The sequence below is a fragment of the Cuculus canorus genome, chromosome 1 (genome assembly GCF_017976375.1).
Source record: "Cuculus canorus isolate bCucCan1 chromosome 1, bCucCan1.pri, whole genome shotgun sequence".
NCBI lineage: Eukaryota > Metazoa > Chordata > Aves > Cuculiformes > Cuculidae > Cuculus > Cuculus canorus.
Genome location: NC_071401.1, coordinates 30,928,589 through 30,956,450, shown reverse-complemented (window position 1 = coordinate 30,956,450; position 27,862 = coordinate 30,928,589). Strand labels below are relative to the sequence as shown.

General features: G+C 38.9%; 2 protein-coding genes across 3 annotated transcripts in view; one reads left to right on the top strand and one right to left on the bottom strand.

Moving 5' to 3' along the window:
- GTF2F2 (general transcription factor IIF subunit 2) overlaps positions 1-27,862 on the top strand; it is a 91,981-nt gene that overhangs the window by 29,913 nt on the left and 34,206 nt on the right. For both annotated transcript variants that reach the window (XM_054061236.1, XM_054061226.1), the window contains one exon: positions 11,799-11,880. In XM_054061236.1, the coding sequence (XP_053917211.1) occupies positions 11,799-11,880 (82 nt within the window). The remainder of the gene's footprint in view (positions 1-11,798; positions 11,881-27,862) is intronic.
- Positions 1,557-3,316, bottom strand: KCTD4 (potassium channel tetramerization domain containing 4). The gene has a single exon (XM_009557766.2). It carries the CDS (start codon positions 3,153-3,155, stop codon positions 2,382-2,384), a length of 774 nt encoding a protein of 257 aa, XP_009556061.1. The 5' UTR covers positions 3,156-3,316; the 3' UTR covers positions 1,557-2,381.

Below are 27,862 nucleotides of genomic sequence, written 5' to 3'. Positions count from 1 at the left end.
CCAAACTTGATTTTTGCAATTTTTCTTTTTTTTTTTCTCTTCAACTGCAATGACATTTTAAGTCTCAGTCAAAGATCCATTACAAGTGAAGGTTATAACCAAAAGCGTTTGAGTGAAAATGGATGATTTGACATCTTAGGAGCAACAGCCTCCTCCAGACTTTGTGCTTACGCAGGCTGTGTATTTGACAGCACTGAGAGCATGCTTTTTTAAAACTTGTGGATTAGTTACGGAGCTCTTTTAGCTTGTCTTGTCGCTTTTTCTTGCTCACGTAGAGAATTGTGTCCACAAAAGGCTTCTCGTGTAGTTATTCTATGTGATGGTGTTTCTAGTTCTTGTCCTAGGACATGAGCAGGATTTTTGATTTCTCCTAGGGCGACTTTCACGTTTATATTTCACAGAAGTTCTAGAGATTCTTGTATGTACAAGATTAGTGCTTAATGATGATTTTTTTTAAGATATAAATTTAAAAATAATTTGAGGAGGTGGAGAGAAGACCACACAGTGATAGAGTTCTAGCTGGGATGGCTTAGCAGTGTAAAAGAGGTAAAGAATTGTATTTTTTGATGTATCTGGGGTTTGGAGATAATTAATGCATTTGAGTAAACTCAGAAAAGTTTTGGGATACATGGATAGTTCTTCAGCTTCTATGCCTGAAATGTAGAGTGATCTGAGTTATAAACAGTTCAGTTTGGAGAAGTTCCACTTAGAACCACATCTTTTATGACCCGTAAGTTTGTAACGTGAGGGCTGCATAAAGAAGTTAATTTCTGGACAGTGAGTTCATTCTGGTAAGAGTATTCTGGAGAGGTTGAATTTGCCCGTTTAATAAAATCATACTGCAATGTGTTTTCAGTCACTGCTGACTGGTCTGGAGATGTAGAGTCCCCCTCTTAATTCAGCTCTGGTGAGGCACTCAGTTAACAACATCTATGGTATCTTACAAGTGAGATAGTTTCACACTGAAGGATAAATGGACCTTGCATTCACATGCCCTGTGCTACTAAGGATGGATTTGTTTCATAGAAAATCCAGAAGACAGGTTTCTAAGCCTGTCTGGTGTTAGCTGTTTTCCTCAGTTGTCACTTCTAGTATGGATTGTGCTGCGTTTTGTTTACATTCTTATTCTTATTTTTCTATAAAAATTGATGTTTTGGGAAAGTTGAGAAACTACTTGGTTGTTTTTTCCTTTTTTTTTAATAAAATTTTACTGGAATTCTGGGCTCTCTTGAGCTGTGAGTGATGATTGGGTTCAATGATGGACAAAGCTTAAACTTAGTGCTGCTTCTTTTTGTCTTTTGTGATGATTTTTCAGCGAAGTGACTGGTTTGTAATGCTTGTATTTAAATTAGTTACAGATGTTTCATAGAAGCTATTAAAACTTTGTTTATAATACAATTGAAAAGATTTGATAGATAGTGGAGATGAGGGAAAAATAAGGTATTCACTCTATTACTTAAGAGTGATGCAGCCTAAATGCCAGCAGGTGGTCTATTCAAAACTATTTGTACTATCTGGTTTTGGTAAGCCATTGTGCAAAGCAAGAGCTCTGTTAATTATCTTTCCTTATCAGCACGAATTATTAGTGGGTAGTAGTGTCTTTAGCATTGTAGGATGTCATTATTAGAAACCCGTTACATGAAACTTCATGTCAAACATCTTTATTATCCATTTATAGGTATATAGTTATTAGGAAATCTAGCATTCTGTGCAGATTCAACTGAGTACCCATATTAGAACTAACCCCCGCAGGATTATTTTGTTGGTTTACATATTTTTGACAATTGTTACTAATGTAGTAACACAGCTATAAATTTGGGTTTAAATGAGCTGAAAGATCATTTAACTTTAAAATTGATTCATTTTAAGCCCTCTTGCAGTCTCGGTTTTTTTTGCAAATTCGATACAATAGAGTAGCATAAACACTAATGAACACTCAAAATCATTTATTCCAGCTAAAATCCATTCTGAGTTTGTTATAAGCAAAACATATTTTAAGCCTGCTTGTTAGATGAAAATACTCTCGCTGCTGTTAAGCAGAGCAGTTAGGTGTGTGCGTGTTAGTCATACAAGTACACAAAAATTCAGCTAGACTCTCTGAAAGACAGCATCGAGAAAACAGATCACAAATAGCTTAAAGCATTCAGTCTGTGTTTACAATGTTTAGCAGATAATTTTTATTGAATTCAGACATAAAATTTTCATTCAGCTTAAGTAAGCCAGAGATGGATGTCATTATGAGATTTACATACCATTAGCTCACATCAATTGATTAGCAACCGAGCTCTGCGGTGCAAAGCTAGAGACATTATTTGTGATGCCAGGAGGCTGCAAGTCAAGGAGGTTTACTGGCTGCATGCTCGTTTCCTTAGCCTCTGTGATTACTTGATAAAATGAAGTGCATCACTGTGAACAATTGACCCTTTCGAACAATCCAGACTGGTCAGCAGTCTAAATCCACATTTTAAAGCTGTCATTATAGCTTCAAACTTAAGAGTTTCCAGGGTGCAGACAAAGGTGTTGTCCTCCTTCAATACCAGTCGTGTGCCATTTTCAGACTTTATGAAGTACTTGAACTGAATAATATTTGAAGATACTGAAAACTCTTCTGGAAATCCATCCAGCCTGCTTTTGGACACGAGTACAATTCTGGATTTTATTTTTGAAATGAAATCAGGAGCATTACAAAAGATTCTAAGTCCTTGTGAACGGTCGTGGCTGTCAGTTATTTCCAGGAAAGTGGTCTCTCGAGTTGCTAGCTGTTCCTTCTCCCACCTTGATTTCACTGCATCCGAGAGTACCTTAAGCTGGAAAAAATCTGCTTCTTGTGCCAAAAGTTGATTTTCTCGAAACCCTTCTGGTAGAAGAAGTTCTCCATTTCGTAGGAAGTTGAGAATGTGTCTGAAAAGGAGTCCATCTCTGTCTATGAAATAATGACCGTCTGCATCGAATGGGCACATTATTTTTCCATTTATGATCCCTTCCAGAAAAGAATCTGGATACTTGGTTAGTGTCTGTTTTTGTGTGATATAAAGATAGCCACCAACATTCAGAGTAATCAGAGACGTTTTATAGTCCTTGTCTTGCTCAGAGCCTTCAGAGTTGTTCTGTTTTTCTTCGCTCTCCTTTTCTCTTCTGCTTATTTTCCTTTCCATTATTGTAGCTAGGACAAAAAGCCAGCTATCTTGCTTTGTTCTTGTGAGCTTGCAAAGAGGGTTTTAAAAACAAACCACCTTTATTCAGCTCCAGCAGGATGTTGGAACAGAAATGCTGCTAGCATTGCTCTGACTGTCAGCTCGGGTTTGCAGTAGGTGGCGTATCAGCTGTGTATGCAGGGAGATATCAGGAATATGACTGTAAAGCAGAATTTGCATTTAACTGTGTAAGGGAAGAAGGGTATAAAAACTGCTTATCTCTTTCATTGCTTTAAGCCTAAGAAATTTATCTGGTTTCAGGGGTAATTCACAGAAATGCACACTACTATTCTAATGACATGTTATTTCTAATAAATTAAAATCTATTTGTAGTATCTACTGGCCAAAAAATTTTTAGTGCTTATGGAGTTAAACAGATATCTTCATTTATGTTTCAAGGATTTTAATTTTCCCAAAACGCCTTTTCTCGGGTTTTTGGTACTGATGCACACAGTGGGACAACACTGGGGAAAGGTGTCCCCGTCTGTACAAGGAGATGTCATCCATGGAGTGTGTGCTTATACATATTCCTCACCTATAGGACACGTGTTCAGTGGCAAAATATTTTCACAGAAGATACTCTGGAAGTGATGCTGAGGACTTGTTGGTCTGCCTGTGTTGAGTTTGTGGTGAAAGCTTCCATTTGCAGTTGGTGGGAATGTCTGCACTAACACAAGAATTGCAGGCTGATTAGGTTTTGCTTTTTGGCTTTCTCTGTGCCACAAATAAAACCTGTATTTGAGGGGGGCTTACTGTTTATATTGGTGATGTTTTTTAAGTCACCAAGGCTGTCTAGCCTCAGTTTTTATTTCTCCATAGGAATAACTCGGCTGCCCCTGTGGAACAAAGGGTTAGTGTGCCTACAGATAGCTTCAAACATCACAGAATATTATAGCTTAGCAACACTTGAGTGTGGGGAGGGTGCAAACATTGGCAGAGCACACTTAAATCAAATGACTGTCTTCTCCCATTAACCTCCGCTTTGAGGCTTGTTCTTGGTTGCCTCTTAGATAAAGATTTCCCCTTTAAACGTTTGCAGCTTGGAGCAGGAAGGAGAAAGCTCTCCACACACACACACGTCTCTCTCTGTGTGCATTTCCTTGGGGAGCGGGTGGGAGCCGCGGCATGCATTCCCGCGCTTACCTTGGGCTGGGCTGGAGAGGAGGTCCCATCTTTTTCAAGATGTATTTTTCACTTTACAGGTAGATGTCTCCTGCTTTCCCAGATTAGCAATGAAAAGTCGGATTCTTTTTCTGTAAATTCTTCTGCTTTGTCTCTAAATATCTTGTTCCTACTGCTCCCACTGTCTCTGAGGCTGTTTATCGATACTGTAGAGTCATCAGTATAATATTTTATTAATTGATAACTGAGTCTAGCAGAAATAAATGCACTTCTTTTTACTCATTGTTCTCCTTGCCAGGGTATCCCTTGCACAGATACACTAATTTTTGCTGCTGCTGTATATGATATATTAAGCAGATATTATTCATTAGATTTGATTTATCAGGAATTAGTCATGGTTTTAATTTTAACTCTTTGATGCCATTGATGTGTTTAGTGTAACTTCAGTCAAAGGAATTTCAACCAGTTTCTAATTTTTAAACATTTGGACTTTATTCAAAATAAACTCCCTTCAAAATTATTGAGCAAGTAATTGAGAAAATGAAAGACCTAGTTAGTTTCAAATATGCTTATTTTCTTTTTGCCATTACAGGGGACTTCCATTGAAATTTATTGTCAAGTGATGGAAAATTCAGTTAATGTGCTTATGTCGTGCATAGCTACATTGTTGAACCATCTTAGTGGATCTTAAACCCTAAGAAAATTATTTCTGTGGTGCTTTGAATGATCTTGAAATTCTTTGAAGGTGAACTAGGAATGTCCTGGTGCATGTAAGCAGAGATTTCCAAGGAGAGCTGGGTTTTGTAAAAGATAGGAATTTTTTCGTGGCAAACTAAACTGTCTACATTTTAAGAGACAGAATAGCATCAACTCACTCAGTTTTTCATGCTCGTCGTCTTCTGAATGTTCTAACACTTGCATTTGAAATTTTACACTTTTGTGAACGAGTAAGTATTCTCTGAAAGATCATGCAAAATGATTTTAGTGGGTTTTGTGATAAAATATTCAAAATTTATTTGATGTGGAAAATATACTCTGTGGAGATCATGAATATTTACATTTAAACCTTTGAGACTTGAAAAATGTAGAGCTGCTATAAAATTTCCATCACCCAAAACCTATGTAACTTCACTGCAGCTGACGGTCATCTGTAACGCAAAACTGAAGGCTGGCACTTGTTAGTGAAAATTTTCCACTTTCTATGCTGTACCACAAGACAACTTTTCCAAAGAGCCCTTGTTCTTTGTACGCACTTGCTGATGCAAATGGTATTGCGGTGCTAGTTTTAGTGAGGCAGGAAATATTTTAGTGGTTTCATATAGTTTGGTGTTTTCTGAAGGTGTAGCTAGAAGAACTGGATTTCCTTCTTTCTTTCTTTTTGTCCATCCTGTGAAGATCATCTAAAAGTTCATTTTATTAAAGGTATACAAGTATTTGCTGATTGATGAGCAACTTGACTTGAGCTGGCAATGCACACTCAAAGCCCAGAAGGCCAACCATATCCTCGGCTGCATCAAAAGAAGAGTGGGCAGCAGGTCAAGGGAGGTGATTTTGCCCCTCTTTTCCAGTGTTGTGAGACCCCAACTGGAGTATTGTGTCCAGTTCTGGAATCCTCAACATAAGAAGGATATGGAACTGTTGGAATGGGTCCAGAGGAAGACTACAAGGATGATCAGAGGGCCGGAGCACCTCCCATAGGAGAGCAGGCTGAGAGAGTTGGGGTTGTTCGGCCAGCAGAAGAGAAGGCTCTGAGGAGACCTTGTAGTGAACTTCCAGTACCTGAAGCGGGCTACAAGAAAGCTGGGGAGAGACTTTTTGCAAAGGCATGGAGTGATAGGACTAGGGGGGATGGCTGTAAACTGGAGAGTGGAAGATTTAGATTAGACATAAGGAGGAAATTCTTCACTCTGAGGGTGGTGAGGCACTGGCACAGGTTGCCCAGGGAAGTTGTGGCTGCCCCATCCCTGGAGGTGTTTAAGGCCAGGTTGGATGGGGCCTTGGGCAGCCTGATCTAGTGTGAGGTGTCACTGCCCTTGGCAGGGGAGTTGGAATTAGATGTTCTTTAAGGTTCCATCCAACTCAAACCATTCTATGATTCTATTTCTTGCCATCAAGCCTGCAGACTTAGACGGCTCTTGTGCTCTGAGAGTCTTTGTGTTGTGTGCCAAGTGCAAAATATCCAAGATGTTCCCAGCGTGTCCTGCTTGTTCTTCTTTCCCTCTTGGATTGAGGTAGAGCAGCTTGCTGCTGTGTGCTCTACCATGCCACAAGTGAACTGCCTCTGTTTCTGCCCTGTACAACTGAAGAATCCTCCTTGCCAGTGTTGGTAGCTAGCAATTCTGAAATGACTGCTGCTTCCCAAATTGTCAGTGTCACCTGTTTGCTGGGACTGGCCATTCAAGGGAAGAATGGCCCTGGAATCCAGCGATTGCAAGGATATTATTTTTGTTCCAGTTTAAGTCAGAAAATATAGTAAGCACTCTCTTGCACACACTTAAAGTGGCCATAGTAGTAGTACTCTGTTTCCAAGTTACTTACCGTTTAGTCTGTACCAGGAGAGCAATCCGCAGAGCTTTTCAGTTTCTTCTCCATCAAATAAACCATCCTGGAGAGAGAGAAAAGGCAGCACTGGTGTCTATTAGCTACAGAGGAAAACAAAGCCAAGCCCGAGGGGGTTAGGCATCTGCCCCTCATTCTGTCCTACATGTTGCCTTTTGGAAAATAACCTCGCTCCTCAACTTCCATCCTCCTTCTGAACCTCCTGGTCCAGGAGCCTGAGCATGCGATGGAGCTGGGGATTCAGAACTGGAGCACACCACAGAAAAGTTGAACCAGAGGGTTTGGCTTACTCGCGTGCCTGAACATCACCAGCTTCCCCGTGAGTCTGCCAGCAGTGAAAATGACCTGAGTTACAGGAAACAACTACTTTTATTTATTACATTACAAAAGGATATGAGGAGAAATCTCAACTCTTAAGAGGCAGAGAAATTTTGAATTGTTAGGAAAGCATGCTAATGAAAAATCTGTTTGGGTTATCGAGGCAATTTGCTAGTCATTTTAAGTCATAACACAGGTTGTTGGATGATAAAACCATTCAGTAGTTACTATCTCAATTTTAGTAGCGCAGACATTCTTATTCCAGTCTTAACTCCAGGATGTTAATTAACAGCTATTGAAGACAAGCTCTGCGCACTAATTGAAACTGATGATTTTTAAGTCATGAAGTCAGAATAATTTACATTCAGGAATTTAAAAGAGTTATCGAAGAAACTCTATCAACAGTTGCTGTTGATATTTTCAATAATTTTTGAGCACTGCAGTTCTGCAAGACTTAAAAAGCAAATGCTGTGCCAGTATTTGAAAGGTGAAATAGATGGTACAGTTATTTAAAAATAAAAAGGGACTGTATGAAAAATGACACAACATCTGACTTCAAAGTTAATCAATTAAAGATTAAGGGAGCATAATATAATACTAATCAATGTGGGTGGAGGGAGAATGGATAGTGCCAGTTTTTTTTCTCTTTTTAATTACAATTTGTTCAGCAAGAGATGTAATCCTTTTTTCTTCTGTTAAATCTTTGAGTATGTCCCTCTTATTTAACAACTCAAAAAATATTTGCCATGTTTCAAACTCACAAATGTTAAGTGGAGAATTGTCATTAAAATGTGACTGTTGTTTGGTTCTTGGTCCTATTTATTTTTAGTCGATGATCAAGGAGATAGTTACTGATGAAGTCGGGAGATAATACAGACTGAGCATATAATCAATAAGGAGATACATTGCTATGCAGAACTGTTTGGGTAGTTGGTTAGGTTAACATCTTAATAAAGCCAAATACAAAGTTTCTAAGCCTATGGATATACTATAGATGGGGCTTGGAGTATGTAGGTTTGCGGGGGGGGTGGGGCAGAGGCTCTGGCCTACTTACAGTACATCATCAACAACTGAACATGAGGTCATTGTTTTGTACACTGGTCAGTAAAACAAACATACTGTGTATCTTTGGATGCCTAAATAAGGGAGTGCCAAGTGAAGACCGGACAATCTTGTTCTCTAGCTGTGTAGCTACCAAGGAAGGGTGATGTGAGAAGGGAACCAGCTTTGAGGCTGCCCTTTGAATGGGAGAGAAATACCACAAAATGCATCTGGTCTGGAAGAGCAGAGGTGAAGTCTAGTGCTTGTCCAGCCATCACGTGCAATAGCCTTGTAAGCTACAGAGTGGTATAAGTGGGCAGTGGGAGCTACCAGGGCTTCCAACTTGGACACTGGGAAGCAACAGGCCAGCTTCTGTCGGCTGAGAAGCTGGAGACACACATGCCCGTAGCCTGTCCTTACTGTACTTCCTTCCATCTTTTCCTGCTGTCTGGGAATTGTGTGTCGTGAGGCGGCTCTTCATCTTGTTCTTCCCTGCCACCTCTCACAAAGAGCAGGAGCTGGTAAACTCCAGATCCAGTCCCACGTGCTGTCAAGTCTGGCTTTGAGGCCCACAGCATTAATAAACTGAACTTTCTCAGGCCAATAAGAATGATTAAGAAGCTGAAAAATAGGCCTAATGGAAGATTTGAGAAAACTTGATTTATTTTTATTAGGTTTGATAAAACTGGAGAGTACATAACTGCTTGGGTGGATAGAAATGCTTTCAGCAGGCTCTTCAACTTAGCAGTCAAAGGTCTAACAAGACCTAGTGGCCAGAAATTGGAGCTGGGTGCAGTCAGACTAGAAAACTAACACATTAAAATCTCCAAGTCAGTCTGGCTATCTCTCTCTCACAAAAAGCCTTGAACATGTGCTGTAGAAGCTAGCAAAAAATTGTCATGGAGTTAAAGAAGTAGGCTTTATGTAAAGGTTTTCTGGTCAAACAAACCTGATTTTGTTTATTTTGCAGACTGAGAGTTTAAAGTAACAGCATGTTTGCAACCTGCTTAGCATTTCATATTGCACGTGATTTAGAATCTTGTGATGTTTTGATTTATGTCTAAAAAAGAGAGATAGAAAGCATGGAGCAAGATTAAAAACAGGCTGAAGTTATCAAAAAGTAATTATCAGTAGGAAGCCACTGGGGTTGTAGTTTGAAAGGACTTTCTCCAGGATTAGCAAGGAGGACAGTAGTAAGTGAGAATCACTGCTTATAAAACGTGTCATGATTGACACAAATACTGGTTAGACAGTGAATAACTGTGGCAGGGCTGTCATGGTGTGATGGGGACCACTTAATACACAGAATCTGTTTAAAGACAATGCATTTTAACCAAGCCAAAAGCAATTTTACACCTAGTTACAGGGAATGCAGGGCACACAGGTAAAATGTGAGGCTCAGAAAAGACTCAAAATCAATGTATTAGTGATATAGTCAGCTTCATCAACACCCAGAGCCTGGTTTTTAGAGACACATTGATCTTAACCCAGTTTGAGCTATCTAAACACAAAGCACAGGCATGGACATAGATGTGCCGCCCCCTAAAAAAACCCAAAACCACAAAGAATCTACCTGCACAAGGGCAGATCACTGAATCCAGTTTTCCTCTGAAAGTCTCCTTTTTTTCCTCTCTAAGCTGAATTCAGAGATTCTGCTGAATAACCTTGAGATGGCTGAAATGAGGGGAAAGAAATCCCAGCTCCTCTATCTGTTATTTAATCTCCATATATGGTTTGGGTAGGACCAATACAATAGTGTTACATCTGTTTTCTGGCCTCTGTATTCGTAAAACATCATTGGAAGATTGAACAAGGTGCAGATCAGAGACCCAAAACTGATTTAAGTGCGGAGTAGATGCCTTGTTGTGATATAGTGCGTGACCTTGAATTAGTTAGTTTATTGAAAAGATAATTGAGAAATGACTTGATTACAATATAAAAGTCCTTTCAAAGGGAGAAGACGCCGGGTACTAAAAGGCTCTTTAGTGTAGTGTAGAAAGTCGTAAGAACCAACTGGTAGAAGCTAAAGGCAAATTCATGTTAGGAATTATGCAGCAATATTAATACTACTTTAGCAACTAATAAGTTACTAGGTTCTATACAGAAGAAAGCAGATTAAATCTATTTGTCTGTGATACACAGGAGCTCAGGCAAATTTGCCAGGTTGTCTCCCCTGACCATAAACCTTGCAAATCTGTAAAACCAGAAGTGTTTTAATACAAATTTTCTTTGTTTCATTCAAAACTACCTGGAAAAGTATGACATTCTTATTCCTTTTAAGTATTTAGTTTAAATCAAACCAAGAAACTTTAGATTAAATCATTTTAAAATACATGATGTTGACGTAATTGCTCTTTGCATTATTCAGGGAGAGCAGACTTTGATTTCCAGATGTAATAACGTTTCAGTCTATAAGGCAATGGAAAAATTAGAGGCATCTCTGAGCGCCTTCTGTTACTTTTGGCATCAATACTTCTACATGTTTCTCTTATCTTCTGTGACGTTGCCAGCTGAAGGTGATGGTGACAGTGCTGTTCCCTACACCAACAGCAAGACAAGACCCTCTGTTGGAAAGATAAGATAAATAGTGAGAGCTAATCAAGACATTAAAGCTCACCTTTTCTTGTTATGCAAGGCTGTTCCAGAGGTGTTTGTTTTATACATGTTGCACTGACTGTGCCCAGGAGAGATGAATAAATTGCCACACCACTCCCCACCTCCTGCACACACTATGCACTAGGATGTCATAGTAGAGAAGCAGGTGTTTGCCTGCCATCAGTTCTGTCTTCATTTCTACATCAAGTTGCTTTTCATCTTTAGGCTTTTCCACCTTTATGGAGTAGGCTGGTACTCACGCACTGCTCTCTCGGTTGCCCTTGCTTTAGGCAAAAAGATTTTCATGTTGGATTACAAAGTGACTGTTAAAAAGATGAATGTGCAGAAAGCAGTATTACCTAAAACTTAGAATGTGATCTCTTAGGTTACTAATTGCAAGTTTTCATTTCTTTTCCCCAAGTGTAACATATGCAGTATTATTACTTATTGCATTATGTTCCTTTAGTGGACAGGGTTTTTTTTTTAACTGTAATAAGATGAAAATAGGTTACTCTTTTTGTGAGCATAGGAATAAAATTAGTTCTCATTTTATCTTCCACTAATTTTGGATACTTTGATGATCAGGTTCTCTTTGTAGTTTTTTTTTTTCATGGTCACTGGCTGTATTCAAGGCACATTTTGAGAAAACGTTCCTGGATAGCTGAGTGCAACAATCTAGAGGAAGGAGCAGCACACAGTTAACATCTCTTATTTAAAATTTAGTCTTTGTGATTCATTCTTAATGTGTAAAACAGCTGATGGCAAAATAAGGAGATTTAGGGGATACTAGCTGTACAAGCGTGGGTTTTGTACTTATTTCTATGGTGTCTAAATAGCAGAGATTTTAGAACTTAATTTGATATTTGACATTGTGTGATTACATTATAGTTATTAAATGCTTAATTAGCAAAGAATAATTCAAATGAATCTTATTTTGATGTCCTGTTTTGCTTTGTTTTTTAATTCTAGATAAACTTGCCTTGGAAGGAATAGTGGTTCAACGTGCTGAATGCAGACCCGCAGCTAGTGAAAATTATATGAAGCTGAAAAGGTAGGATGCTCTATTACAAATGGATGTGCAATATCTGACTTTTATGCTTTTATTATTACCTTACTAGGAATGGAAGACTTCAGTATTATCATGGTCTTACACAGGATTTGTTCAGGATCAGAACTGTTCTTGGTTTTGGGGTGGACTTACTGTAGGGAAGAAACGGAAGCTGATGTGGGGCTTGTACCTCCCTCTGGTATTGTCTGGGATGAAGTAGGCTTTTGCATTCCATCATGTGCAAAACTCTTACTTGAGCATACACTGTGCCTCTTCATACCTGAACGTATGAATGTATGGCTGTATTCAAATGTGATTAAAGATAAATTTCTTGAGGACTTAAAGGTTTACATTGATGTGGTCGGGACGAGCTTCCTGTGTATGGGTTTCTGTGTGGATCGTACAAATTGAATTCTGTTTAATACTGTGCCAGGCACCGCTGAAAAGGTATTTAAAATGCCCCCAAAAGGAAGGAGTTCAGGGAGAAGTGCTGGGTCTAAACTGGCTTGCTTGCTAGAAAAGGTAATGGCTGAAAATGTCAGAAGTGGCATGGAAACCACAAGACATAAATTTAACAGAATCATTTAGTGACTTTTGAAAATCTAATGCAATACCTCTAGAATTTACCCTGAGATTCATATATCGTATGGATAATTACCTTGATGATGCTCACTAGTAATTAATCAGATTTTGAATTGAATTGTGCGTTATATGAAATGCATACTTACATGCATGTAGGTTTTGATTAAATCACCCTTTTATATTGTGAGTTTGTTGTAAATAGAGAAATGGAAAGCAGTAAATTTCAGGAAGAGTCATCTGTGACTGGTATTAGAATCATTAAAAGAAATGCAGAAAAGGCCAAGTTATGTTTTTTTCCCAATTCCTGATCTGTTTTCTGTGTATCATACACTGCATTTACAGTATCTTCTGTTTTATTAACCTCCTTTGTCATCTAAACTGCTCCAGTATTTTCTTATTGCATTCATTCAATTCTGAGATTTTATGTTCTAGCTGGTCGCAAATCAGTACCATACGTTTGCTCGTGTACAGTGAATTACTTCATTTCAGACTGCGTTTTGTGATTGCTGTCATGATTTTTGCCGTCAGTGTGAAATGGGGTATGAAGCAAATGTGACTAGAAAGGGACTCATTTAAATCTGGCAATTTTAAATATGTACACATATAGTCTGTGGGATGTATTTGCCTCGTAAGTTTTTTAATCATGGGTTACCTCATCCGAGTGCTTTTTAGCATTTTGTACGCAGTCTTCTATTAGTTGATCAGATAAGCTGCTTCTGGTAAGGCCACAGCAGGAGACCAAAACAAAACTGGTAGCTTTGATGACATACCACCCAAAGTTTGAATTTTTCAGCATTCTACTTTCTGTCATGCATGCATGCACGCAGCCCCTCCTGAATTTCGATTTTGTCATGTTCAACTCCTATAGGAGCAACAGAAATACAAATTCAGAGGCACGCTTTGTGTTTGGAAGCACTGGCAGCTGAAAACTGACAGAGCCCTTGTTTCTTCTTTTCTGTAGAAAAATTGGCATGAGATTTAGCAGATCTAGCAGTCACCGCCTCAGAAGAAATTGGTTTATGTCCAAATACCGATTCTGGTATTTGAGTAGTAGGATCTAACTTTTCAATTCCTTTACTCTCTCCCACCCTCAACATGCTGCAGTCTGTATTTGTGCATTTAAAAAAGTGACAGCATTGAAGATAAACCACATAAATTATAGAACTGTGTTATATTAAACTATTTTTATTCACTTTTCTATTTACTATTGTATTTTACATGAGAGAGACTACAAAGGTGGAATTGATAATATTGATAAAACAGCAAGTCTGTTGTGTAGGCTTTAAGTACTACAATAGTAAATTGAGCTGGGAAGAAAGTAAAATTAAAAGATAAATGCAGTTATTCAGACTTTGAAGATCTAGAAAATGAAGTTAAGCTGCACACTGAAATAACTGTAATCATTTGTTTTCTGAGAACTGGCAGTGACCGAAAGGGATTTTATGCCTACCTGGTATTATACGCAGATATGGATCCCCTGTATCTTATCTGGGACAAGAAAATCAGCTGATGGCATTTTATTTCTATGTTGCTCTGTAGAGTTTGAAGGGGAGGACAAAGAGATGGTCTTGTGATGGGGCTGCCAGCAGTTAGGTGAGAGATGTGTGTGAGGTGTGGTTTTAAGGATGGGTAATGAAAGCAGAATATCTGGTGACACATATTGATGAAAGCATTGTCAAATATAGCAGTCGGGAGTTTTTTTTCCCCAAGGAGCAGCTTTTGATTTGATTACAGGAAGGTTGTAGATGGCTGATGTTCCGAACACTTTGAATGCACAGTATGAACGTGTGTCTGGGGATAGCTAGTGAGAAACGGTAAAACAAAGGTCGTGTGACCTGTATTTTCTGTTTTGGAAGTTTTATTATTGGCAGGTTTACTATTTTTTTTGCATCTTCCTGAGCTTCAAGTTCTAGAAAGGGAACAAATACCATGAAAAACCTGCTCTCCTGTACCAGTACAGCTTCATGCTGTTGAATTTCTTAGAAATATTTTATTAACAATATATTTGTTCTTTGTAACATGTTAATGATTGGTTATACATCTGCAGTTACTGCTGGAGATGCTGTTGTGGCTAGCTGGAAAATAATATGTGGTTTCCAAGCACCTATCTGAATTTCTGTCTTGTGGGAGTGGATCCCATGGTCCCAATTAAAAATATTTGGACTGTGTGGTGAAAAGAATAGGCAGACTGTTCCCAACTGCAGATGGTTTTAGTGTCTGATGATCACAGAAAATACTGTCCCTATGCTACTCTTTCTGGTTGATACTTCCCTTCTTTGCCCCATCAAGCCTATTGGATGAGGGACGATGTGAACTGTTGTAGCAGAGGATGTGTATCACAGATGGAGTTACATGCATGGCTCATTGTACAGCATGCACTGTGTTTGTACGAGTCTCGTGCCCCTGCCATCCGTGTTACCCTGGGCTGCCTTTCTCTTTTGCCAGACTGCCGTAGGCATGCTCCACATCCATCCCTGCTAGTCCCACCCAAACTAGATTGTTTTCTTCATCTCACTATAGTCAGCTTTCCACAATGAGACATCATTATCTGTCCCTTCGTTATGCCTTTCTGAGACTTAAGCGATTTTTGTTTCCAGTACCTTCATTCCATGATCCCAGTGTTTAACCGCCTTGGGGTTAATGACTCTCCAAAGAGAGAGGTCCTCCAAGAGGCTTGTCTGCACCGGGAAGGGCATGGCACAGGAAGAGAGGAGTGCCCAAAACGTTCAGGCTCCCCTCAGGCTCCAGATGACTTGAAAGGAGATAAGAATGTGATTTTGATGATTCCAAAGGGCTTTTGCTGTGCACAAAAGAGGGAAAATGGGGAACTGCTGTGCACCCCATCTTATATTCTCTCTGTCAGATTGCCCATTTCCATCCCTACACTGGTCTTCATGTCCATGCTGTTCATCCCTCTAACCATAGCAAACCGTCTTCTTCCCCAATACTTTCTCAGTCCTCCTTTCTGATTTCTGTTTACTTTTCTTTCTCCATTTCCTTACAGAAAAAATAAAAATTTCAAAAATAATGTGAACACATTGGTATCATGTACACTCAAACTACATTTCATTTTGAGAAAAAGTTAAGAAAAAAAATAATCTGGGAACGACTTCTGCAAGGCTCTGATTCAGACTTCCTTCAAGTTGAAGAGCTACGACAAGGTCTCCAGGACCACTCATATCCTTTACAATAGGGTGTCTGAGCTCCAGGATCGTGGTCCTCTGGGAAGCTTTTGAAGACACATGCAAAAGGCAGCTCGAGCAATTGTTGAATGCAGTGTTTGATAGTGCTTCCCCATCTGTAATAGTTGATAGCAGGCAAAAAACTGGGATAAATCAAGAGCCCTTGTTTCATTCTCAAATGTGCTGGTGAACTGCCGGTCACTTTTCAGAATGTATTCTGGGAGAGACTGATTCAACCAGATATCATCTGAATTACTGAACTCTCCCACACTGTACACCAAAAAAAGGAGGGGGGAAAAAAAAAAAAGATTCCCAAGATTCCAGAAAGCCAAGAGGAGCTGACATTTAATACTGCAGTGAGGCTGGTAATCTCTATAATTCTCTTAAGTTACTTAAAAATATGTTTTGAAGTATTGTTAGTGAATATGGTAGCAGCCACCGTGGCAACAAGAAGGCTGCAAGAATTTCATGTATCTTCTTGCTTTTTCTTTTAAGAGTTTCCTACAAAGAGTGTAGTGAAAGTCCTTAGAAAAAGCTATTGGAAGAAACATGCGTGATAGGCTTTTAGGACAAATAGATTGCAAAACGGTCTAGAATAATTAATGAACTTCCACATTTGAAAAGTCATATTTCTTTACAACTGTATTGTGGATGCCACTAGAATTCCTGAAACTTGCTCATCTAGGCCAAGCAAACGAAATTTAATTAGTGCAAATGAGTGCTCATCTTCTCTAAAATACTGTGAGAGTAGTGACTGACTGCCAGTTCCATATATTGCTGAAAATAAGTATTGTGCTATTTTTTTCACCCAAATACTCCTTCTAGCAAAAGAAAATCAATAACTTGGCCACCATGCCGTTTCATATATATTCTTCTAGATGTGCATAGTTGACTATGAATTCACTTTCAAAATAAATACATATGAACACAGTCATGCATTTTTGCACAAAAGCTGACACACTGCACAAATACTATTCAGTATTTGAAGTGGGAGACCATTTCTGTGCAAAGCTGAGGTTGCATCTGCCTGTCAGTCTGTGCAACCTTGATTTTTCAAGTACTGAAGATCGATTTCTTTCTCTTAAAGTAAAATTCAGCATAATACAAAAAGGCAGTTCCCTACAATGTTTTGAGTAACTCAACATTAAGTACAGAAATTACATTATTTTCCATGTGCTAAGATATTTCCAATCCCACTTTTTGCTGGAGAATAATGTGTGATTTATAGAAAATTATCTGATAATCACGGTCATAAGGGTTAAGCTGTACTGTTGAGAGATGTGTTTTATTATATATTTCCCTTATGTTCGTGGACACCCACCAGTTTTTACAAATCAAGCCAATACCATTCTACTTATGAACAATTGGACTGCAAAGTAGCAGGCACACTAGTACTTAAGTTTCTTTGTCCATTTTTGGTCCATTTTTCACATTTTTTGAATAGAGTAATGAAGAGAAGCAAGTAAGAAAAATAAGGTTAAAGTGAGATGAGCTCAGCAGCACAGAGCAGTGGTTATTCCCCATTTCGGAGAGTTGCTTTTGTTGGTTTGCTATGTATTTCTTTGTCATCTTGGTCTCTTTTCTCTGTCTCTTGTCCTTTCCATTTTGTCTGTCATCTTTTACTGTTCTTACAAGTGCTGTTCTGAGCCTAGATTTTAATAGGTCTTTTATATTGCCATGCTTTTTTGTTCCGTTGTATGAAAAGCTCCTAATTTTGGTCACTGCTTCCAGCCATTATAGTAATGCTAATAAATAAGAAAAAAAACCCTACTGTTTGTAATACAGCAGATATTTTATCATATTTCTCCTAAACATGCAGCTGGATGCAGAAGGTTGCCATATCCTTTTTGCTCCATTGTTGCCTTCAGATTCTGGTAGCCAGGTGTATGTGGCTGACTTTGGGGGGGCCAGAAAAAAATGGAAGGGGGAAAAGAAAAAACATGAAACATTCATATTGTTTTGCAATGTACTTTCTGATGTATGAATCATATTAGTTATGGTACTTTCTTAAATTTTGGGAGATACCATGGATCTGATTGTTGGATGTCTTCTTTTGCAAACACCTGGAGACCAAAGATGAAAAATGTACACTTCCTTGCTGGCTGACTTACCATTCCCCTTTTGTTCTACCTTGAAATGGCTTTGTAAGAGGGTGGCGGGAAATTTGCCTTCTTTCCATCTTTTAAATATCATCATTTCAGGTGACAGGCACAGAATCACAGAATGGTTGAGGTGGGAAAGGACATCTGGAGGTCATCTGGGCCAATTCCCCTGCTCAAGCAGGGTCACCTAGAACCAGTTGCCCAAGACTGTGTCCAAACATGCCTGCATTTCTCTGGAGTTGAAATCTTGTGATAAGATGCTGCTGGGATGCTCTCATGCTTCTTAATAGTGGCCATACTGAATGTGCTCTCTGCCTTTTGGAAAGGCACATTGTTGAGAGGAGCCTAGCAGTAAGGTCATTTTGAGAAAGAGAGATGCCTAGGGATGCATATTTTAGAAAGAGTTCATACAAATATTGCATGGGTTCTTCCTTATACCCCAGGGAAGGAAATAAATATTAAGTGGAGAGTTCTCTTTGTCCTCCTTCTTTAACATGGAGTTCATGCAACAACATTCCTTCTCTGCTGGTTATACTGGTTCTTCTCCCCTGCTATCAGAGGCATTGCATTTAAGAACATATCTAGTTTGCCTTTGTGCTAATTAGCCAAAAAGCATCCATTTCCTTTTTATCTGCTGAAAGGGGCAAGGCTAAAAATAGTCACCCTGGAATATTTTCAGGCTTCAGTTATAGCCAGCTTCCTCAGGCTGAAAAAAGCCTTACTCAGTACCAGCACTCAGCATCAGAAGTTCTGGGTACTTGTGTTTCCAGTAAATCTAAATGTCAGAGACACAGATTCCCTCTCTTGAAACCAGGGTCTTTGGTGTTGTACAGTGCTGGAGGTCTTTTTACCTTACTGTACCAGGGCTACAATGATTACAAAGATGTCTCTTCTGCTAAGGTCCTTTCCAGATTTCAGTGAGAGACTTGGGTAGTACTGGTTGTGGCTACCAGCTGTGGAACAGGCTACCTTCCTGTTCCCAGGGCAGCACCAATTTCTTCTTTTCATTTGCATAAAAATCACAGTATAATGGATGAAATCTCTGAAAGAGAGTGCAGTTTTAACATCATGACTTATCCTATGTTCCTAGACATACTAACCTGTTCTTTTTGTTTACCTTTATGCTTGATGCTGTAAGGGGAAGATGGGATAGGTAGCTGGTATAAAAATGGCCATTCATACAGTGGTGCCAGAGTTCAGATCGAAATCTTCATATTTGCTGTTGCAGAGCAGAGCTCACTGAAGCTCACAGTTCTCTTCCTAGCCACCATGCCAGATGCTGTAGTCATGCTGAGTACTGCCGGTGTTCTGGGTTCTGCAAAACAGCTTTGGCAACTACCCGGCTGACGAGCTCAAATTTACCCAATATGTAGGATGTCAGCACCACAGCACATCTTCTATTTTTAAGCAACTTTGTTCACATACTACCGATGATATTTTCAATTTGTGAGAGATCAGTAGACTAGTATCGTCCAACACACCCTGCTGCCAAGGACCATCAAAAATTGCATGATATCACCGGCTGCTAAAAGTTATCGTTGTGCAAAATCAAAGAGTAGAATTGCCAGCTGGCAAGCTCTGCTGGGGTTGTGTTGATTTTCTGGCTTACTAAAATACGCCTGAAATTCTTGCACTGCAATATGACACTAAAACAATGGGTGATAGGGTACATATGTGTCCATCCAAATTGTACTCATTACTTGGGATGTCACCAAGTTCAAACAAGTTCTTAGTTGACAAACCATCTATCCTTTATTTCTGGTTCTTTCTTTGTGGGTGTCTATCTGTAGGGCTCCAGTGCTTCTCAGACTGGGGTTCTCTGTGATCAATGAGTGATTCAGTTCTCCAAGACCTGGCAAAATTCCAGCATGAGCTTAACTCCTGGAGTGCCACAGGACCGGCTACACCACCGGGGAAGCAAACAGAGGTTATCTCCTGTGCTCTTCGAAGGAGGCTCTGTGGGTGGGAAAGATCCCAGCTTTAGAAATTAATCAGAGCATTACGTTTTATGGGAAAATCCTTCATTCTCTTAAGTACATCAGATATTCCTGCAAGATGCTGAAGCACTGCAAGCATCAGTTAGTACTCAGATGAAATCCTGAAACATTTTCCGAAAGAGAGGATATTGTTCAGCCTCCTGCCGATGCCTGAGCGTGGGACATTTTTGAATGTCTTGGGAGTTGAATACAAATGAACATGATAAAGTGAAAAAAGATAGTAAATTACTATTTTTTTAAGAGAGAGATAATGTAAAATACTTTTAATTTTAGTATTCTAGAATACTTAAACTCACTTTTTTCCCCTTGAGTTATCTGAATAGAGAAAATGAGACTGCAGGTTCAGAGGCCAACAAATTATACTTAAGTTGCAAATAAAATGAAGGAACTTTAAAATCCTAGGGTTTTATTTACATTTATAATCAAGTGCAAATCATTCTCAGTAACATTATTCATAAAAGCTCTTCTACAAATGTTACTTTCCACAGCTTGAAAGAAGCAGAAATTAATACAAAGGAACACTGCCTAAAATATTTCTTACATACATTCATGTGCATGCACAGATTTAACAATACTATAGAAAATCTGGTTTTCAAATTATTTGTATTTTCCATGCCTGCATTTCAATACACACACACATCTGCTTATGGCCTTATGAGAAATATATGCTGCTATTTTGAGTTCTATTACCATTGCAAGACCAGCACAACTGTGAAAGAACAAGATGGTTTCTCTTTGAAATGGTGTTTTATCACCAGAATGCAACTGAAATGTCAATGCTAGTGATGTGCAAATCATGAGTCCTGTTTTCGAGTCTGCATTCAGTTTGGAATTTGCTAGTTGGTTTGTGCTTTTCAACAAAATATGCTTCTTAAGTGAACTCTGTAGACAGTAGTCATACAGTTCCTGGGCTTTCTGGTTATGGTCTGTTATGATATTTCTGCTAAGCTGGTGCTTCCTTTGTTTGTAGTCAGTGGTTTTGGCTGGGATTTGATCATTCTCAGTTCAGTGTCTGCAGTGCTTTGCTGAAAATTTTTGCTAGTCCGGTGTCATCATCATCAGGACCTAATAGACACGCGTCTGCTCGGGTAGAGAGGGTGTTAGAGATCTGACTGTGTGTTTGTTGTACAGTGTCTATGTGAAACCCTCCGTTGTAGGGCTGATGTGCTTTGTCCATACCTGAGGTTGGAATGAGAAAGTTTTTCTGAGCTACCCTCCCTGGAAGTGTTCAAGGCCAGGTTGGGTGGGGTGGATAAAGTGCTTAGGGATATGATTTAATAGTGGACAGGTATGATTGGAGTTGATGATCTCAAAGGTCTTTTCCAACCTAATGATTCTATGATTCTTGAGCAGACTGCTCTAGCGTGAGGTGTCCCTGCCCATGGCATTGGGAGTTGGAACTGGATGATCTCTAAGGTCCCTTCCAACCAAACCATTCTGTGATTCCATGTAAGTAATACATGGATATAAGGCTGGACAAGCAGTTTCATGCCTAAGGCGAGAACTGATTCCTGCCCATGCAATGAAGACAGAAATGTTGTGTTGTGCCCGAGTTATGAAGATATGTGTTGCTGTGGAGGTGACCGTTCCAGTTGGCTGCTCTGTGATTTTCCAGCACCTCACAAAAAGCCTGAAGTGTCCAAATATAAATTTAAATGGGCAGCATGGCACCTGAGATTTGTCAGCTCTTCACATATAAGATGCTTGGAAGCCACGAGTTTGGAGGCAAGATATAGTATAAAGTGAAACTGAGAGAGATTGTATACTGATATTTGAAATTAAAGTTTCCAACGGAGTGTAATTAGTATAGCAAAGCCACTAGACAGAAATAACAATTTAAAAAAAAATAAATTTGCCCATCTTCACCTGACTTTCTGGCATACATAAAAACTAATACTGTTCTGCAGAACTGAATTAATATCCTGTTGATGTCCATGCATGTATCTTACCAGTATAGATTTATCTGTGCCACTTACCCTATCAAAAGTTTTTCATTTTTTTATCTTTGGAATCCATTGGCTCTGCTGTGGTTTTGTAACATAGCTATCTAAAGCCATTTCTCGTTGGACCATCTCTGAACAATTTAGAAACCACTGCATGCACAGACCAGAACTTAAACTTACAAGGTGGAGGAGAGCAGTAGTGAAACCCATGGCAGTAGACTGACTGAAGTTGGGATGTTTTGGAGGATAGACTGGTTTTTTTTTGATTGTTCATTCTGTGTGTGTCTTTTCCATACTCCACTTTTCCTTGCCTTCTCTCATCCAGCACACTTATATCACTCAAGCTTTAAGTGTGCCGGATGTTCCTAGTGTTGTGATGCACTGTCAAAGATTTGCTGATAGGAGTTTAGGGTGGCCCTCTCTGACTCAGTTGGGATTGCAAGTGAGTTTATCCAGGAGCTGTCTTCATCAGCATTTTTAAAATATAAAGCAATATAATTGTGTTCTCACCTTGTGTGTATTCTATTGACAATTTACTTTTGATTTTACAAATAACTAATGCCATAGATAGCAAACTTCAAACTTTTATTAATGTATTAGTCCAGCCTGGCAGACATTTCACAGAATTCATTCCCTGTGAGTCAAAAAAGACCTGCCAGAAATTAACAGGTACAACACTACCTTGCAGGTCCTGGACACGCTGAAACAGTAACTGAGAGAAGCATGAATAGGCTGAGTCCTAACCCAAATTAATGGCAATGAAGTATCTAACTTAGGTCATTGAATACTTCAGTATTTTTTCAGGTATATCTAGCTAACCTCTTTTTAATGCTAGTGACAGAATCAGGAGGAACTGTACCCTGCAACTTGTAATGCAGGTTTGAATTACTGTCCTGCTGTTCCCTCAGACTGTGTGTGTGTGTTCTTGAGTTCTGACTGAGACCTTGCCAAAGAGGAAGATAAAGAAGAAATAGTAATAAATTAGGAAAAGAAACAGCTCACCAAAGTGCTTTCTTCTGCTCCTTATGCTCTTGGACTGTATTCAATTCTGAGGTTTTGCGCAGTGCTCCCATTAACTGGCATAGGGAAGTTCGGGATTTTACAGGGTTCATTTCTGTGAATAGCATAAGGCTCTGGCTTCATGAGTCCAGTCTGCAGATGGTGGAGACACGCAGGCTTCTCTCCTTCTACAGAATTTCTTGAACCATTTTAACTCAGGTTCGAATAAGGTAGGAATGTGACAAGCAGCTTTAAGATGGAGAATCTAAGTGTAAAAAAAATAGGTAGACATGAGTGCTTGACTTCACATGAACCCAGGCTCTTGTTAGTCGTTAGACCATCATAACCATGACGATGCAACTGCTTTGGTTGTGAAAACAGAGGAAAGTGAAAAAATCACTTGCAAAATCCTTTTGATAAAAACAAGGTTTAGTTGAGGCTAGGAGCAGTAAGACACACGTTCTCCCTGCTGAGCTCATTTTTATAAGTTCCTATGTCATATCTGTAAGAAAGAAAAGAAAGGATCCTAGCTCTCCGACAATGTTAAGTAGAGCTGGTTTGGAGGTTAAAAAAGCCCTGTGTACAAAATGTGATACAAAGCTGAACATCAACTGTATTGTAGTGCACTCCATTTTTTCCAACTGGGAAACAGGCAGTAGAAATGGGAATGCAAAAATATCCATGGCCCGATTTCTTCATGTAAAAAAAATAAAGAGAGAAGAAAATCCCAGCTTTCTGGAATATAGTTTGAATTGAGAAGTCATCTTGAAAGAGAAATTTCAGTGTATGTGTGTGTAGGCAGGAGTATAAAAATGTGTGATAAAAATAGCAGACTACGTGGAAATCAACACTGATATGTGAATAGGTACCTGGAGATGTTACATGGTAATAGCTGAGAGAAGTATGTGTTAGGCCTGTATTTATATAGTACTTTTCAAAATGAAAAAAAAAAAAAATACCCAACTTATATAGTTTTCAAATTATGTTTCAAATAATCTCTTCATTTTGAATTCTAATTTTAACTCAAACTTTGGCTCCTTTTTCACCTTTGGGAACTACTTATCAAAATCAGCATCGTTTAACTACTTTGCCATCAGCGGCACGTGTTGACAAGGGACTTCTCAACAGAGTATCTACTTTTCAAGGACTTTCACAGAAATAAAATGTGGGGAATGAGTACTACATCCTCAATCTCTGAAACTATGATCAAAATGCTTAGAACAGTTGTATTGCAGAAATGACCTTTTAGTTGACGAGGTTAAGTAATCAAAATAATGATTTGCAAAACAAGCACATGTTTCTGTGGGATCTCATAACAACTATGCACACAGCAAACCGAGAATTTTCGTACATGATCTTTTTGGTGTCAGAAGCATGAGGTATGTTTTGTAGATTGATGAAATATATACCTTCATGAGATTAATTTATTTGTACAGTACAAAACAAACTACCTTTGAGTGGGTATTGGTGAACCAACTGGCCAAACCATTGTTACTTTTATCCATCACTATTTAGCTATTCTCTTGCTGTACCTGGTGTCTTCAGAAAAACACTTTTCAGATGTGCTCGTAAGTGTCAGTCAGTCTTTGTTATTATCAGCATGCTGTAGGAGCAGCATCTGCCTATGGGAATGCAGTTTATGATAAATCACAGCTAATTAAATCCTTGGAGGATTTATATTTACCCATGCTTAGAAATTGTTGCAGAATTGTTTTAATTTCTAACTGTGTGCACCCAAATCCTTTTTCCCTTGTCTTTCTACCATGTAAAGTAACATGAAATGCAGTTTATTACTGCAGTATCGACCTGAAGAGATACTCAGGGTAACTTGGAGAGAAACACCTACATCATAGTTTTGCTGCTGCATAATCGAGTAGGAGTAATGGTGTAGGATTTATAAATTGACACCTAGATCACCCGATCTGAGTAGATTATTAAAACTATTTTTATTGCTACTTCTTTTTATTAACTCTTTAGCTCTTTTTTTATATTAGTAGACAAATATCAATGGTAGTATCCACTCTAGGGGGAAAAATGTGTCCCACAAACTGGTGGTACTATAACAAGGGCAAAGCTAGCAAATGCTTATTCCAGATTTGAGCCATTTTATTACAATTATAAATGGATATTTTCCCCCCTTCTCTATCCTGAACTGTTAGAGTTGTATGGTATGACAGAAAGAATTATCAATTAATGCATCCTTTTGCTGTTTCTAGAAAAAAAAGTAACTTTGAACGTCACTTGTATATTAGTTTGTATTCTGAGGAGGAAGTCCATTATGTAGCATTTAGATTTTTTTTTTTCATTCCATTAAACTGTAAGTAAGTGAAGTGCTAGGCCAGTAAATGATTAGTTGTAGCATGCATATAGAGTCATAGAATCATGGAATGGTTTGGGTTGGAGGGGACCATACAGATCATCCAATTCCAACCCACCTGCCATGGGCAGGGACACCTCCCACCGTGCTGCCCAAGGCCCCATCCAACCTGGCTTTCAAAACTTATAGGGATGGGGCATCCACAACTTCCCTGGGCAACCTGTGCCAGTACCTCACCACCCTCATTGTGAAGAATTTCTTCCTAATGTCTAATCTAAATTTGCCCCTTTTCCATTTAAAGCCATTCCCCTTTGTCTTTTCACTCCATGCCCTTGCCAAAAGTTCCTTCTCAGCTTTCTGGTAGCCCCCTTCAGGTACTGGAAGGCCACTCCAAGGTCTCCCCAGAGCCTTCTCTTCCCCAGGCTGAACAACCCCAACTCTCTCAGCCTGTCCTTATAGCAGAGGTGCTCTGGTCCTCTGGTCATCTTTGTAGCCCTCCTCTGGACCCGTTCCAACAGCTCCAAATCCCCTTCTTGTGTTGGGGATTTGAGAACTGGACACTACTCGTTTTTGTTCCTGAGTATGCCTGAGAACGAATGCTTATGGGAAATGAGCTATGGTTTTGTGTATTCAGTGAAGTTTATTAGTTACTTCTTAGCCTGTGCCTATGTAATCAAATTTGTCAGAACGTAGATTGGAATATGGGAATTATTTAGTTTAATGACTTTATAGACTCTTACAACTTAATAAGTTGTGTTCTATTACACTCCATGTTTATAAGAGTGCATAGTACAACTGCAAGAGAAGTTTCACGTGCTTTATACAAGCATATAATTTGTGGAAGTCTCAAAACAGGAAAAACAGAGGGTAGGATAAAGTTTTGAGGAAAGAAATAGGATTGTATTTTTATCTTCTGTGTACTTACTGGGACTTCACCTGGATGAAGAAAAGTAAAATTTGTGAAGGCTGCTTGAAAAGCAGCTGCTTGACCTAAACAGGGCATAGTGATTCATCTAAGTTGATAAGAGAAAAGTGAAGAAATTATAAACTGATCTATTGATACTGTCTTCCAACAAAGATTTCAAACTTCAAACAGATAAAATATGCATTTCTTTTAATATAATTTTAAAAAGATATTGTAGAACTGTATGTAAGGAATCACAGGGAGATTTTACCAGCTTTAGTGAATCCAAGATGGATGTTTTAGCTGTAGATATACAAGTTAGGAAACTAAATGGCATACATATTTCACTTGTGGTTTTATTTCTCTGAAAGGGTGAGTAAATTCAAATGAGTTTGTACACATCAGAGACTTCTTGGTCCCTTAACATCTGGGTCACAAGGCTGGAACAAGGCCCTTGAAAACAATATCTTCTCTCGTAGAGGAATAGAACCAAATTAAATGTATGTAATTAGAGATGTGTTCCAATCTGTACATGGGCAGCTGTAGGGTTGGTGCTGTGTAAATATTACAGAAATAAACATGAGCAATGGAAACTAGGAAGTGCCTAATTATGCATGGGATAATTTGGAGTTACATGGATTACGGGCTAGATCAATTTCAGAAACTAATGAGTGAAGCACAAGCATCCCATGTACCATCCAGAGAAGACGAAGAGGATTTATAAGCGTATTTGCCCGTATGTCACATGTCATTGTTTGAATTAAAGAATGACCATAGGGTTCAAGTCTGGGATTTAGGAAACCTGGTGAGTGCAAACTAGAAGTAACACTTGGCAGAGATGTCCAAAACTTGCTAGAAAGCAAGCGCACACGCTCTTACTCTGTTTAGAAAGACTATGCCCTTTTTGGAAGCAAGGGAAACGTCTTGTTATGCAGTCAGCTCTGCTGCATGTATGGTTTTTTTGATATATTGGTATGTCTATATAAAAAGTGATGATGTACAAGACATTTATTTGTCAAACATGAATTCATGACACGCTACATCAACCAAGTGGTTATTACGAGCTTTTAGGGCTTGATCCCTAAATCCTACCAAATTAAAGAGGAAGATTTCTATGGGCTGCAGCGCATATTAAATCCAGCCTCTTAGTGGTGGTGCAGAATCCTGTGTCTTAGCAGTCTTATAATACTTGGATTGCTTTTTAATTTTTTTTTTCTTTTTTCAATGCTCTGCTTCTTCTGCGTAAACAAAGAAGATACTGCTGTAATGGTCAGGTCTTTTCTGAAACAAAATGCAAGGTGAAGGCCACCCATTCTGTAACACTGCCTTCAGAATGATTAAGCATTGCTTTTTCACCCAAGTGCTCTTTGAATAACCTGCCTTCTCACAGTGGCTTGACAGTTGCATCTCTTCTCTTCATTAATCACTAAGAAAACAAGCAGCTTCCCTGGATTCAGTTACTGTCTGAATAAAATAAATGGAACCTGGCTTTGTCTTCAGTTTTCAGTGTGAATTGAAAGTCCCCCGTGAAAGGAACTGAGGCTAAAAAGGGTTATCTGCTTTGAGCTCTCAGGGACCAGGTAATTAGCAAATGCTTCCTTTTTACCCTCTATTAAGATAAATCAGCAGTTTTCATTCAAAATACAGGCATCTTCCTTACTTTAAAAAAGTAATGTTTTGCTTTGGTTTTGTTCAGAATGTTTCTTAAGCTAAAGAAAGAAATGTTGAAGGTTTGTCAAGATGCAGTCAGGTTTAGAGGGACAAGAGAATCACCTTATTCAAACATAGCTTCTGGCTGCAGTAGATAGGAACCTTTTGGAAACTACTCTTGTCAAAGTAAATTACTGAAAACAAGCAGCTAGTAGCCCATCTCTGGAAAATGAAGCTGTAGGCATTTCTTTTAAAGTTAACAAGATTATGAGAAAGAAATACTTGACTCCATCAACAGTTTCTGTTCCT